The sequence below is a fragment of the Hyaena hyaena genome, unplaced genomic scaffold (assembly GCF_003009895.1).
Source record: "Hyaena hyaena isolate Hyena2069 unplaced genomic scaffold, ASM300989v1 scaffold_289, whole genome shotgun sequence".
Taxonomy (NCBI): Eukaryota; Metazoa; Chordata; class Mammalia; order Carnivora; family Hyaenidae; genus Hyaena; species Hyaena hyaena.
The window spans coordinates 617,405-630,738 of record NW_024080920.1 but is presented as its reverse complement, the minus strand read 5'-3'; the positions used below and the strand labels follow the sequence as shown (position 1 = coordinate 630,738).

The 13,334-nt window shown below is 39.6% G+C and overlaps 1 protein-coding gene across 4 annotated transcripts in view; it reads left to right on the top strand.

Annotated features, from left to right (window-relative positions):
- The window catches only part of UBAP1 (ubiquitin associated protein 1), a 61,104-nt gene that overhangs the window by 28,050 nt on the left and 19,720 nt on the right, over positions 1-13,334 (top strand). For 3 of the 4 annotated variants that reach the window (XM_039247042.1, XM_039247044.1, XM_039247043.1), the window contains exon 2: positions 5,834-5,874. In XM_039247042.1, coding sequence (XP_039102973.1) covers positions 5,841-5,874 — 34 coding nt within the window. In that variant the 5' untranslated portion in view covers positions 5,834-5,840. Of the gene's footprint in view, positions 1-2,852; positions 2,878-5,833; positions 5,875-13,334 lie in introns of those variants that run through there. The other variant, XM_039247045.1, reaches the window with a different exon arrangement.

Genomic DNA, 13,334 nt, shown 5'->3' with positions numbered 1-13,334 from the left:
TCAAGAAAGGGGCGCCTGGGTGGCTTAGTCGGTTGAGCTTCCAACTTTCGCTTAGGTCATGATCTCGCGGTTTGTGGGTTCGAGCCCCGCGTCGGGCTCTGTGCTGACTGCCAGCTCAGAGCCTGGAGCCTGTTTCAGTCTGTGACTCCCTGTCTCTCTGACCCTCCCCTGCTCACACTGTCTCTCTCTCTCCTAGAAATAAATAAAAACATTAAAAAAAAATTTAAAAAAAGAAAACGTTTTAATCGTTTTCAGTATGGTTTGTTTGAAAATTGATGATCCATATACTTTATAATTTCAAATCTCCACCAGTTAGAATATCAACCAGAATACTTCATCCCCACCTCATGCTGGAAAACTGAAACTTTTTTTTAATGTTTTTATTTATTTATTTATTTTAAATAATTTTTTTAAAAATATTTTTATTTATTTCTAGGAGAGAGAGAGAGAGACAGCGTGAGCAGGGGAGAGTCAGAGAGAGAGGGAGGCACAGACAGAAACAGGCTCCAGGATCTGAGCTGGCAGTCAGCACACAGCCCAACCCGGGGCTCGAACCCATGAACCGTGAGATCATGACCTAAACAAAAGTTGGACGCTTAACCAACTTAGCCACCCAGACGCCCCTGTTTTTATTTATTTTTGAGAGAGAGCGCTCACACGCAAGCAGGGGAGAGGCAGAGAGAAAGGGAGGCATTTCAGTGCAGAGAGCCCAATTCAAGGCTCGAACTCAAGAGCTGTGAGATGATGATGTGAGCTGAGTAAAGTAGGATGCTCAAGCAACTGAGCCATCCAGGTGCTCCAAAAAGCAGAAACGTTTAAAGTAAAACCTTAAAGAATATATGAAAAAAAATTTTAAAGTTTATTTATTTTGAGACAGTAAGTGGAGGAGGGGCAGAGAGAGAGGGACGGAGAGAGAATCCCAAGCAGGCTCTGCACTGTCAACGCAGAGCCTGACTTGGGGCTCAAACTTACCAGGAATGAGCTGAAATCAAGAGTCGGATGCTTAACTCAGCCACGCAGGTGCCCCCACATATTTAAAAAAGGATTTTTAAAGTAATATATACCCAACATGGGGCTTGAATTTACAGCCTTAAGATCAGAGTCACATACTCTTCTGACTGAGCCAGACAGGTGCTCCAGAAATTATGAAATTTTATACCTATTTTCCATAAAATGTTCAGAAACCATATAGAAATGTTATGAATTACTTCCAGTTCTACCACCTAGAGGATCCACTTTAGTTAAAAAGTTTTTAAATTTTACTAAAATTTAATTTAAAAAATTTTTATTTATAAATGTTTATTTTTGAGAGAGAGAGAGCATGAAACAGGGAGGGGCGGGGGGGGACACAGAGGATCCAAAGTGCTGACAGCAGTGAGCCCGATGTGGGGCTTGAATTCATGAACCATGAGATCATTACCTGACCTGATGCTCAACTGACTGAGCCACCCAGGCACTCTTAGTTTTATTTTATTATTTTTTATTTATTTTATTAAAAATTTTTTAAAAATGTTTTATTTTGAGAGACAGAGTGAGCAGGGGAGGGTCAGAGAAAGAGGGAGACACAGAATCCGAAGACACGCCCCAGGCTCTGAGCTGTCAGCCCAGAGTCTGATGCAGGGCTTGAACTCATGAACCACGAGATCATGACCTGAGCTGAAGTCGGGTGCTTAATGGACTGAGCCACCCATGCGCCCCTTAAGGAGATTTCATGCCCACTGTGCAGCCCGCTATGGGGCTTGAACTCACAATCCTGAGATTAAGACCTGAGCTGACATCAAGATTTGGATACTTAACTGACTGAGTCACCTGGGCACCCTTAAATTTTATTAATTTTTTTAAAGATCTTATTTTTAAGTAATATCTACACCCATCATGGGGCTCAAACTTACAACCTTGGCTGAACTCAAGGGTCTCATGCTGTACAGAATGGGCCAGCCAGTTGCCCCTTACATAATACTTTTTGTCCTATATAGTCTCTCGTAGCTAGATTACTTTTCTATTCCTCTAGTTTTGCCTATTTTGTATTCCTCCTTTTGTTTTTTAAAGAAGCAGTCTCTTTTTTATTTTGTTTATTTTTAATGTTTATTTTTTTATTTTTTATTTTTTCAATATTTTATTTATTTCTAGGAGAGAGAGAGAGAGAGAGAGAGACAGCGTGAGCAGGGGAAGGTCAGAGAGAGAGGGAGTCACAGACAGAAACAGGCTCCAGGCTCTGAGCGGGCAGTCAGCACAGAGCCCGACGCGGGGCTCGAACCCACGAACCGCGAGATCATGACCTAAGCGAAAGTCGGACACTTAACCGACTAAGCCACCCAGGCGCCCCTTTAATGTTTATTTTTGAGAGAGAGCAAGCAAGGGAGGGGCAGAGAGGGATGACACAGAGGATATGAAGCAGGCTCTCAACTGTCAGCGTGGAGCCCAATGCAGGGCTCAAACTCAGAAACTGTGAGATCATGACCTGAGTCGAAATCGGACACTTAACAGACTGAGCCACCCAGGAGCCTCAGTCCTGGCTTCTTTCACTTACCATGATGTGTTTGAGATTTGTCCATGTGATGGTGGTAGTGTATCATATACTGCATATAATTCGTCCTTTATATGTGTTGAAGTGAGCACCCTCCATTTTTTTAAATTAAAATTTATTATTTATTTGTTTTAAAGAAAGGCAGACTGCCACCTGCAGTGCCTCATTTGGATGTGTCTGGAGTCTTAGAAGCTTGACTACCCTATGTTCTCCTACAAATGGACCTTTTGAGCTTGTTTGGAAGTTCTAGCAGGGGAGCACATCTACTTGTATACCCTTGACTGAAGAACGGTCCTCCTCTATTGAAGAAGGTCGTCCCCTTCAACCGAGCATGCAGCTTCAGGAGGGATGTATGTGGAGCAGTGAGGGAGGAAGGGGACACCCTCCTCACCAGCCAGATCAACTGAATCAACCCTGGTGATCAATGGGGTGACAGATGTCTCAGCCAAATTGCCCTCACATCCAAAAAAAATTTTTTTTAATTTTAGAGAGACCCGGGGAGAGGGGCAGGGAGACAGAGAGAGAGAGAGAGAGAGAGAGAGAGAGAGAGAATCTTAAGCAGTCTCCATACACAGAGCCCAATACAGGAGAGAGAGAGAGAGAGAGAGAGAGAGAGAGAATCTTAAGCAGTCTCCATACACAGAGCCCAATACAGGTCTCAGTCCCACAACCCTGGGATCATGACCTGAGCCTAAATCAAGAGTACGATGCTCAGTTGACTGAGCTACCCAGGTGCCCCACAATTCATCCATTTAAAGTAGACAGTCTGGGGCGCCTGGGTGGCTCAGTCAGTTAAGTGTCTGACTTTGGCTCAGGTCATAATGTCACAGGTTGTGGGTTCGAGCCCCGCGTCAGACTCTGTGCTGACAGCTAGCTCAGAGCTTGGAGCCTGCTTCAGATTCTGTGTCTCCCTCTCTCGCTGACCCTCCTCTGCTCACGCTGCCCCTCTCTCTGTCTCTGTCTCTCTCTCTTTCTCTCAGAAATAAAACATTAAAAAAAAAAAAATAGCCTGGAGGCTCCTGGGTGGTTCAGTTGCTTAAGCATCCTACTTCACCTCAGGTCATGTTCTTATGGTTCAGGAAGTTTGAGCCTCACATTGGGTTCTATGCTGTCAGTGCAGAGCCTGCTTCAGATCCTGTCCTCCTTTCTCTGCCTCTTGTCCACTTGCATATGCTCGCTCTCTCTCTCTCTCAAAAATAAAACTTAAAAAAAAAAAACCTCTCCTATAAAGAGTATGGGGGTGCCCGGGTGGCTCAGTCAGTTAAGCATCTGACTTTCACTCAGATCATGATCTCATGGTCTCTTGAGTTTGAGCCCTGCATCAGATTCCCACTCTCAAAAAATAAACATTAAAAAAAAAAGTACAATCCAGTGGCTTTTAGTATGTTTACATAGTTGTACAGTCATCACCACAATCAGTTTTAGAACATTTTCATCACTCCAAAAAGAAACCCTGTACCCCTGAGCCATTATCTCCCCATTTCCGTGAATTCATTTTTATATATGGTACAAAGTATGGATCAAGGTTTTTTTTTTTGGATATGAATGTCTGGCACCATTTGTTGAGAAGATGATCTTTTCCCGTTTAAAAAAGCTTTTGTGCCTTTGTTTAAAATCAACTGGCTATATATGTATAGCTCTATTTCTGGACTGTTTTGGTGGTATGTATGATATCCTTATGCCATTTCCACAGTCTTGATTACATAGCTTAATAGTAAGCTTTGAAGTTAGGTGATAAGTTCTCCAACTTTGTTCTTTTTTAGGATCATTTTGGCTATTCTATTTCCTTTGCTTTTCCATGTAAATTCTAAAATCACCTTGTCAATTCTAAAAATAAATAAATAATAAATCCTGTGCAGATTTTTAAAAAAAAATTTTTTTTAATGTTTTATTTATTTCTAGGAGAGAGAGAGAGACAGCGTGAGCAGGGGAGGGTCAGAGAGAGAGGGAGTCACAGACTGAAACAGGCTCCAGGCTCTGAGCTGGCAGTCAGCACAGAGCCCGACGCGGGGCTCGAACCCACGAACCGCGAGATCATGACCTAAGCCAAAGTCGGACGCTTAACCGACTAAGCCACCCAGGCACCCCAGTCCTGTGCAGATTTTAATTCTGTTTTGACTAATTTTCACAAGACAGGTGAAATACACTTTTTTTTTTTTTTTTACTTTTAGTGGAAAATAGATTTTTTTTTAGTATGATGCTTTTTAATGTTTTGTAATACAGGCTAATAGACAAAAGACCATAAATTCATATAGCTAACCTTAATTTTTTTCCTGCTTATGTTTTAGGTAAGTTAAAAGTATAAATGCCATATCAAGGGCAATAAACTTTTAGGTTGAAGAGCTTAGATTATTTGTATAAGATAGGACTTATATAGGGGTTGAAAATGCAAAGATAATATTAAGCTAGATGTGTGATTTTATGTTTTTTTACTTTATTTAGAAAAATTTCCTACTAATTAAGCTGTATAGAAGATTATATGTCATTTATTTCCTGCTTAAGAAATTACTGTTAGGGGGTGCCTAGGTGGCTCAATTGGTTAAGCATCTGACTTTGGCTCAGGTTATGATCTCATGGTTTATGAGTTTGAGCCCGGTGTCGGTCTCTGCTAACAGTTAGCTCAGAGCCTGGAGCCTGTTTTTGGATTCTGTGTCTCCCTCTCTGTCTGTCTTCTGCTCATGTTGTCTCTCTCTCAAAAATAAAGCATAAAAAAAAATTATTGTTAGAGTTAGTTGCCAGCCAAAGGTCTGTATTTGCATAACTGAAAAATGTTGTTTTATTATTGACATATTTGTAGTTTGTATGAAGAAGGTATATGTTTTGTAATTTTTTCCTTTTGGTGGTCCACATATAAATTGGTCAAAGGTTAGTGTGCTGTTTTTTTCATATATAGTATATTTAGAACATGCAGTTTTAGAAATGTTTAATTTTTCTGTAGAAAACTAATATCTTTTCCTTTCTGCTTTCTTTTTTGAGACTTGGGGCTGAGAAGTTTGAGGACTGTATCAGTCCTGGAACCTTTCAGTCTTCTGTTTTCTTTTTTGTAGTCTCAATATTCTTTTTTTTTTTTTTTAATGTTTATTTATTTTGAGAGAGAGAGCAAGTACATGAGTGGGGAAGGGAGAGAGAGAATCTCATGCAAATCCCATCACAACACAAATTGTGAGATTGTGACCTGAGCCGAAGTCAAGAGTCAGATGCTTAACCCTCAGCCACCCAGGTGCCCCTATAGTCTCAATATTACTATAATTTGTTTATATCCCTTCAGAGCATCTGGTGCCCTAAATATGTTTCTTTGTTTTTCAGATTCTAAATGGCTTCTAAGAAGTTGGGTGCAGATTTTCATGGTAAGTGTACTGTTAGATCTAATGGTTTAAATTATGATTTGATTAGAGGATTTGAAATCACTTAGCATTTTTTAAGTAAGTGCCCCTTTTTATTTATTTAAATGAGCAGCTTGAGAAAAAGTTGTACAACAGGGTAACATATACATTCCGATGGATTTCAGGTAAATATTTAATATTATTAAATATTTAAATATTTATATTTAAGTAGATAGTTAAGCTTTAGAGTCTCTCTGGTTCTTGAAATTACCAGAGATGAATAGAGAGCCTATCTCTTTTCATTGTTCTTCAGCAGTATTTTATAGTTAACCATTCCCTGTTTTATTCCCTGGTCATAGCCCTTTGCCGTCTCAAGTGTGAAAAATTCTAAACCTTTAGTTAACAATAATGGTTTGGTTTAGTGTCTATCCCCTCATCCTTCCTCCCCGCCCCACAATAACTGGAAGTAATTACTAGAAATAAACTTTGATCAGCGGATCAGTAATTACAGGAATGTCAATAGTAGTACAGTTTTGAATTTGAAACTAATAGTTTATCATCTGGGGCACCTGTGTGGCTCAGTCGGTTAAGCATCCAACTTGGGCTCAGATCATGATCTGAAGGCCCTTGAGTTGAGCCCTGTGTCTGGAACCTGCATAGTTTATCATCTTTTTCCAAGATATGGCTTTCCAAAATTGAATACATTAGTAAGTTTTATTATTTTCATTTGGGAGAAATAGAAGTGCCTAAGAAGTTAAAATTAGACCCTCTTTTCATACAGTAGAGTTAAACAATGGAAATAACCAACACAGTTAATTTAAATAGGTTTTTAAAGCTGATCTTCCATTTTTAGAATCATGTCATTGTAAGAATGGTTTGCCAGACTGCGTGGCAACATGTGTTGTATGCTTTTCTGATCTACAAATGGTTGCTTGTTAGTATCAGTCAGCTGAGTCACGGTGCTGGAGCAGTCACTGACTAATATATTAGTCACTGCTAATATATTTTATACAACAGTTTAATATTTTGAATTACTATTGTGCTTATGCTTACATATAACACTTGTATATGTTTTTTTTTTAACAAATAGTTTATTGTCAAATTAGTTTCCACATAACACTCACTGCTCATCCCCACAAGTGTCCTCCTCCATGCCCATCCCCCCCCTCCTCCCCACATCCATCAGTCCTCAGTTTTTGTCAGCATTCAAGAGTCTCTCATGGTTTGCCTCTCTCCCTTTCTCCCACCATTTCCCCCCTTCTTCTCCCCCTTGTTCCTCCGTCAAGTTCCTCCTAATCCTCCTATACGTGCAAACATACGATATTTGTCCTTCTCTGCCTGAGTATATGTTTTGTTAAATCCTTTTGGAGTTAAATTATTCAGACCCTGGAATTTGCATTTTGTATAGCAGGCTAGGCATCAGATCTGCCAGGTAAGCTATTTCATATTATTTAAGGATTATTACAGGGCTGTTTCACAGTACTCAAATGGTAGTAGAGAGGCAGATCCTAAGTTGCTTCTAGGTAACTTTTTTCAGGAAATAAGAGAGGACAGCAAAGGACAGAGGAAAGGCCTAGGGAGAGAAAATAGCAGAAAAGAAAAATTTACTTATAATCTTATATCAAACGGCAAGTTATATATCTTGGCTCTTTAGAAAGTCCTTTTTGACTGGAGTGAAAATAAGATGGACTCTAGATGATGTGTTTCAGCTAAACAATCCAGAGAGAAGATTCTAATTTTGAAGTTATCTCATCAGAAAAGACTTATTTTTTAGAAAGTCCTCCATCATCTTACATTTTTCACCAAAATTTTATTAAGTGAAACATTGTACCTGAGTAATATTTGAGAATAGATTTTCTCTGTCTTCAGTTTCTTCTGCTTTAAACTACTGTTAGTAACTAAATTTCCATTGCTTTAGTTGAGTTTTTAGAGTAAAGAGTCTTATTTTTAGGTATCATGTAGCTTAAGGAATAGAAATGAAAGGAAATAGGCAAAAAAAAAAAAGGTGGGAATAGGCAGTCTTCTAGGTATTGTGAGAAATCAAGTTCAGCTTGGCCTTACAAATTTGAAAGCCAGGAAACTAAGGCTTCTACTCCCTTCATCTCTAAGAAAGCTACATAGCCTTTCCTTATGCTTTTCTCTGTGGGTGTGCTCCATTTTTGTTCTTCTGTTTATAGACTTGCTTTCTTGGCCTACTTGCCTACTTGCATAGAGTTCATAGGGCCAAAAATGCACCTCCTGCCCCCGTATGGTGTGGCTTGGTACTTGATCTTTCAGTTTAAGCGGCTAGCATCATATAGCTGAAGTTTTTCTGTCTTTTGGCCAAGGAAGAATATGATTGGCACAGCCTAGCTTATAGGCTTGTGAATTGATTCCCCCTAAGTTAGGTATTATCTGACTGGCTCATTGGGGTTAGTGGGTCTGTGTGTGTGTGTGTGTGTGTGTGTGTGTGTGTGTCTGTGTGTGTGTGTAATTCTTCAAGGGCATTTGGGGTGGACAAGGAGGTAGCGTCTGCTCTTGTGACTGGGTATTGTTTTTTTCTTTTTAAATTTTTGGGTCGACTAGATATTTTGCTCTGCTGACTTATGACTGGCATTTATTTAAAAAAATTATTTTAATGTTTTTATTTATTTTTGAGAGAGAGAGAGAGACAGACAGTGTGAGCAGGGGAAGGTCAGAGAGAGAGGGAGATACAGAATCTGAAGCAGGCTCCAGACTCTGAGGTAGCTGTCAGCACAGAGCCTGACGGAGGGCTTGAACCCGCGAACCATGAGATCATGACCTGAGCCAAAGTCGGATGCTTAACCGACTGAGCCACCCAAGCACCCATATGACTGGTATTTAATTTACCTTCAAGTTCGTTTTTTTTCAACTGAGGTTGAACTTCTTCCACTGTCATTAATAACTACATGTTCCTAAATAACAGAATAAGAGATATAAACAATTAATTCTCAAAGACTTTGAAAATTATTGTTCTTATAGGGGCACCTTGATGGTTCAGTTGGTTAAGTGCCCAATTTTGGGTCAGGTCATGATCTTGCAGTTTGGGAGTTCGAGCCCCGTGTCGGGCTCTCTGCTGTCAGGGCACACAGCCTTCTTCAGATCCTCTGTCTCCCTCTCTCTCTGTGCCCCTTCTCCTCTTGCATACTCTCTCTCAAAAATAAACAAACATGGTGGGGGTGGCGCCTGAGTGGCTCATTCGGTTAAGCGTCTAACTTTGGCTTAGGTCCTGATCTCACGGTTCATGAGTTCAAGCCCTGCATTGGACTCTGTTCTGACAGCTCAGAGCCTGGAGCCTGCTTCAGATTCTGTCTCCCTCTCTCACTGTCCCTTCCGGCTTGTGCTCTGTTTCTGTCTCTCAGAAATAAATGTTAAAAAAAAAATTAAAAAATATTATTCTTATAGTATGTAAATTGCAAACCCTTGGCTTAGGTTAAATCGGGACTTTCTTGGAGCCTGTTGCTTCACAGTGTTAATCCCTTTTAGTTTTTAACTCATTTTCCATTTGTTTCGTCTAAGAAAAAAAGTTATTTTCCAGAAATGACTTTTAAAAGGCTTTTAAAAATGTTTCAACAAACAAAAATTATTCTTTCAATATCTGGGGAAATGCCTTGAGATTCTAATTTAGGGGGGAAACAGTCTGTGTAATCAGATATAACTTCATAAAACTGAACTCACCTTTGAAAGGCCAGGGTTTCCTATTTATGACTACCTAGCTAGTTTTTTTTTGGTTTCAGATTTATTTTTATTTTTTAAAACATTTTTAAGCCTTTTATTTTATTTTGAGAGACAGAGACAGTAAGCAGGAGAGAGGCAGAGAGAGGATAGAATCTGAGGAGGCTCTAGGCTCTGAGCTATCAGCACAGAGCCTGATGCGAGGCTCGAACCCACGGACTGTGAGATCATGACCTGAGCTGAAGTTGGACACTTAACTGACTGAGCCACCCAGGCGCCCCTAGATTTTATTTTTAAGCTCTTTCTACACCCAACATTGGGCTCAAACTCATAACCCAGAGATCAAGAGTCACATGCTCTACTGACTAAGCCAGCCAGGTACTCTTAGTTAATTTCTTTTTTTCCAAAAATGTTTATTTTTGAGGGAGAGAGAGACCATGTAAGCTGGGGAGGGGCAGAGAGAGAGGGAGATAGAGGATCTGAAGTGGGCTGTGCACTGACAGCAGAGAGCCCTATTTGGGGCTCAAACTCCTGAGCCATGACATCATGACTTAAGCTGAAGTCACGCTTAACCGACTGAGCCACCCAGGTACCCCTAGTTAGCTAATTTCTAAGGGAGGTTCATTTTCCCCTTGGTTTAATTTCTTCTAGGATATTGACATACTTTTTTTTGCTGAGGTATAGAGAAAGGCATTTAATTTTAAATTGTTTCAAAAGTCGATCAGTTATTGCTTTACAGTGTAATGTAGAGAGATTGGTCATCACTTAATCATTGCTGCTCCCTCTACCCTTCTTTCAAGATTTTCTCTATATCTTTGTTTTTAACAGTCTAACCATGATGTACCTTGGGTGTGATTTTCTGTGTATTTAGCCCACTTGAAGTTAGCTAAACTTTTGGATCTGTAGATGTATATCTTTTATTTGTAGCCATTATTTCTTTTCACATTTCTTCTGCCCCATTGTTTCTCTCTTACCTTTAAAAAATTTTTTGTTAAACATTTATTTATTTTTTTGAGAGACAGACAGAGCATGATCGGGGGAGGGGCAGAGAGAGAGAGGGATACACAGAATCTGAAGCAGGCTCCAGGCTCCGAGCTGTCAGCACAGAACTCGATGCAGGGCTTGAACTCACAAACTGCAAGATCATGACCTGAGCTGAAGTTGGACGCTTAACCGACTGAGTCACCCAGGCGCCCCTCTCTCTTACTTTCTGAAACTCTAATCATACCGTATTAGGCCGTTCGGTAGTCCTAAAGCTTTCTTAAGGCTCTGTTCCATTTTTTTTTCTTTATTTCAATTTGGTTAATTTCTTTTGACCTAACCTCAGGTTCTCTGATTGTTTTTTCTGCTAAGTATTGTCTTCTGATTATCACTATAGCCTGGTTATGAACTGTCAAAGATTTTTTCTGATATGGCATTTTTCATTTCTGGCATTATTGTTTTGTCTCTTTATATTTTTGTCTCTTGTTGAAATTCCTCATCTGCTCACACATGTTCACCTTTTCCATTAGATCCTTTAACATATTTCTTATAGTTATTTTAAACCTTTCTGATACTTTCAGTATATTGGCCACCACTCAGTTTGGGTCTGATGACTGGTTCCTCTCTTAATGATGGATCACATTTTCTTGCTTCTTTGTGTGTGTTATTTTTGACTGAATGCCAGACACTCTGTAGACACTCTGTATTTAAAAAGCTGATTTTGTAAGTTGTTTGGCTTTGTTGTTAGGGTGTGAGTAACACTTTCTTGTGACTTCATATCCTATAGCAGATATCTATATAATTTCTGTGTGTCTGTATACATGTGTGTCTATTTATCCAGTGTGTCTAATAACTTTCAGGTAGTGATACCCAGTCATGGAATTGTGTTTTTCACTTAGTTTTAAGTTTGGTTTTTACTCTTCTTCTTTTTCAAAAATTTCAGTTTTAATCCTCAATTTGAGTTTACAGTAAAACCTGAATTAAGCATAATCCAGTTTCTATCCTCCATTAAGAATTCATCCCACCTTCCCCCTGGAATTGTAACTTTGTTTCAGGGAAACAGGCAGGTTACAGGATCATCAGTATATCAGCAATTCAGAAAGAATGAAAACACAATGAAGCCTTCCCAGAATTTATCCTTAGATAATCCATTTTCAGCCCAGTCTCTTCTGCTGTGGCATAATGCAAAGCGATACACAGAACCTGACTTTAGGTAGCTGCCACTGCCACAGTCATCAGAGATCTACTTACTTTTCCTTTTCCAAACTAAACTTAAGAAAACGGGCTCAGACATTTTAGAAAGATTTTTTTTTAAAAAAAGAAAGATATTCAGTAATAAAGACTAAAAGGGGTGCCTGGGTGGCTCATTTGGTTAAGCATGCAACTCTTGGTTTTGGCTCAGGTTATGATCTCATGGTTATGGGTTTGATCCCCACATTGGGCTCTGTGCTAATGGTGCAGAGCCTGTTTGGCATTTTGTCTCTCCCTCTCTCCGTGTTCCTCCCTTGCTCATGTTCTCTCTCTCAAATAAATAAACAAACAAAAATAGACTGAAAGTAAAACGTATTTGGTGTAAGCTGGAAAATTATTAGTCTTTAGTTAATTGAGTTTTTATTGAATCTGTTTAAAAAATAAGATGTATTGAGAAACAGGAAATATATATTTTGATACATTGGATAAAGGGTTGCTTGCTTTGTTGCCATCTCTTTAAATGCCTTTTAAAAAAAGATGTTTATTTATTTATTTATAAAAAGGTTTTATTTTGAAGTAGTATCTACATGCAGCATGGGGCTCGAACTCACAACTCAGAGATCAAGAATCTCATGCTTCACCAACTGAGCCCTCCAGATGCCCCTAAAAGATTTCTTTTTAAAAAAATAAAAGTATATTATTTAGAGAGTCTGAGAGCATGAGCTGGGCGGGGGGTGGAGGGGTGGGGGCGGGGAGAGAGAGAGAGAGAGAGAAATGAATGAATCCTAAACAGGCTCCACACTCAACACATGACCCTGGGATCATGACCTGAGGTAAAATCAAGAGGTAGGTGCTCAGCCAATTGAGCCATCCAAGCGCTTAATCGATTGAGTCATCCAGACACCCCTTAAACGATTTTATTTTTAAGTAATCTCTCCCTTGAGGTCACGAGTTACACACTACACTGACTAAGCCAGCCAGGTGCCCCAATAGAACTGTTCATTTAAGAAAATTTTGTTTGGGGCCCCTGAATGACTCAGTATCAGGTAAGCTTCTGACTTAGGCTGGAGTCATGATATCAGGGTTTGTGAGTTTGAGTCCTTGTTGGGCTCTGTGCTGACAGCTCAGAGCCTGGTGCCTGCTTCAGATTCAGTCTCTCTCTCTTTGCCCCTCCCCCGATCATACGCATGTGCTCTCTCTCAAATAAAAGTAAAACATTTTAAAAAATTTGCTAGTTTTTATATACTTGTATATCATATATGCTTATACCTTATGAGTAGGAATTTTTCAGAGTGTGTGTTATATAATTAACCTACTTTGAATGAGTAAACATTCTTTTTTTTTTAATGTTTAGTTTTGAGGAACGGGGAGAGGAAGGGAGAGAGGAGATGAAGGATCTGAAGTGGGCTTTGGGGTGCTGATAAGAGAGAGCCTGATGCAAAGCTTGAACTTATGAACTGTGAGATCATGACCTGTGCCATATGGAAGTTGGGTATTTCACTGACTCAGCTACCCAGGCTCCCCTGAATGAATAAACATTGTTAAACAAAAGACTTAATTTTGTGATGGTTAGTTTGACTGTAAGTCTTTTCAGTGCTTCTTAGAAAATGGTAGTTTCAACTTTGTTTCCAGTTAAT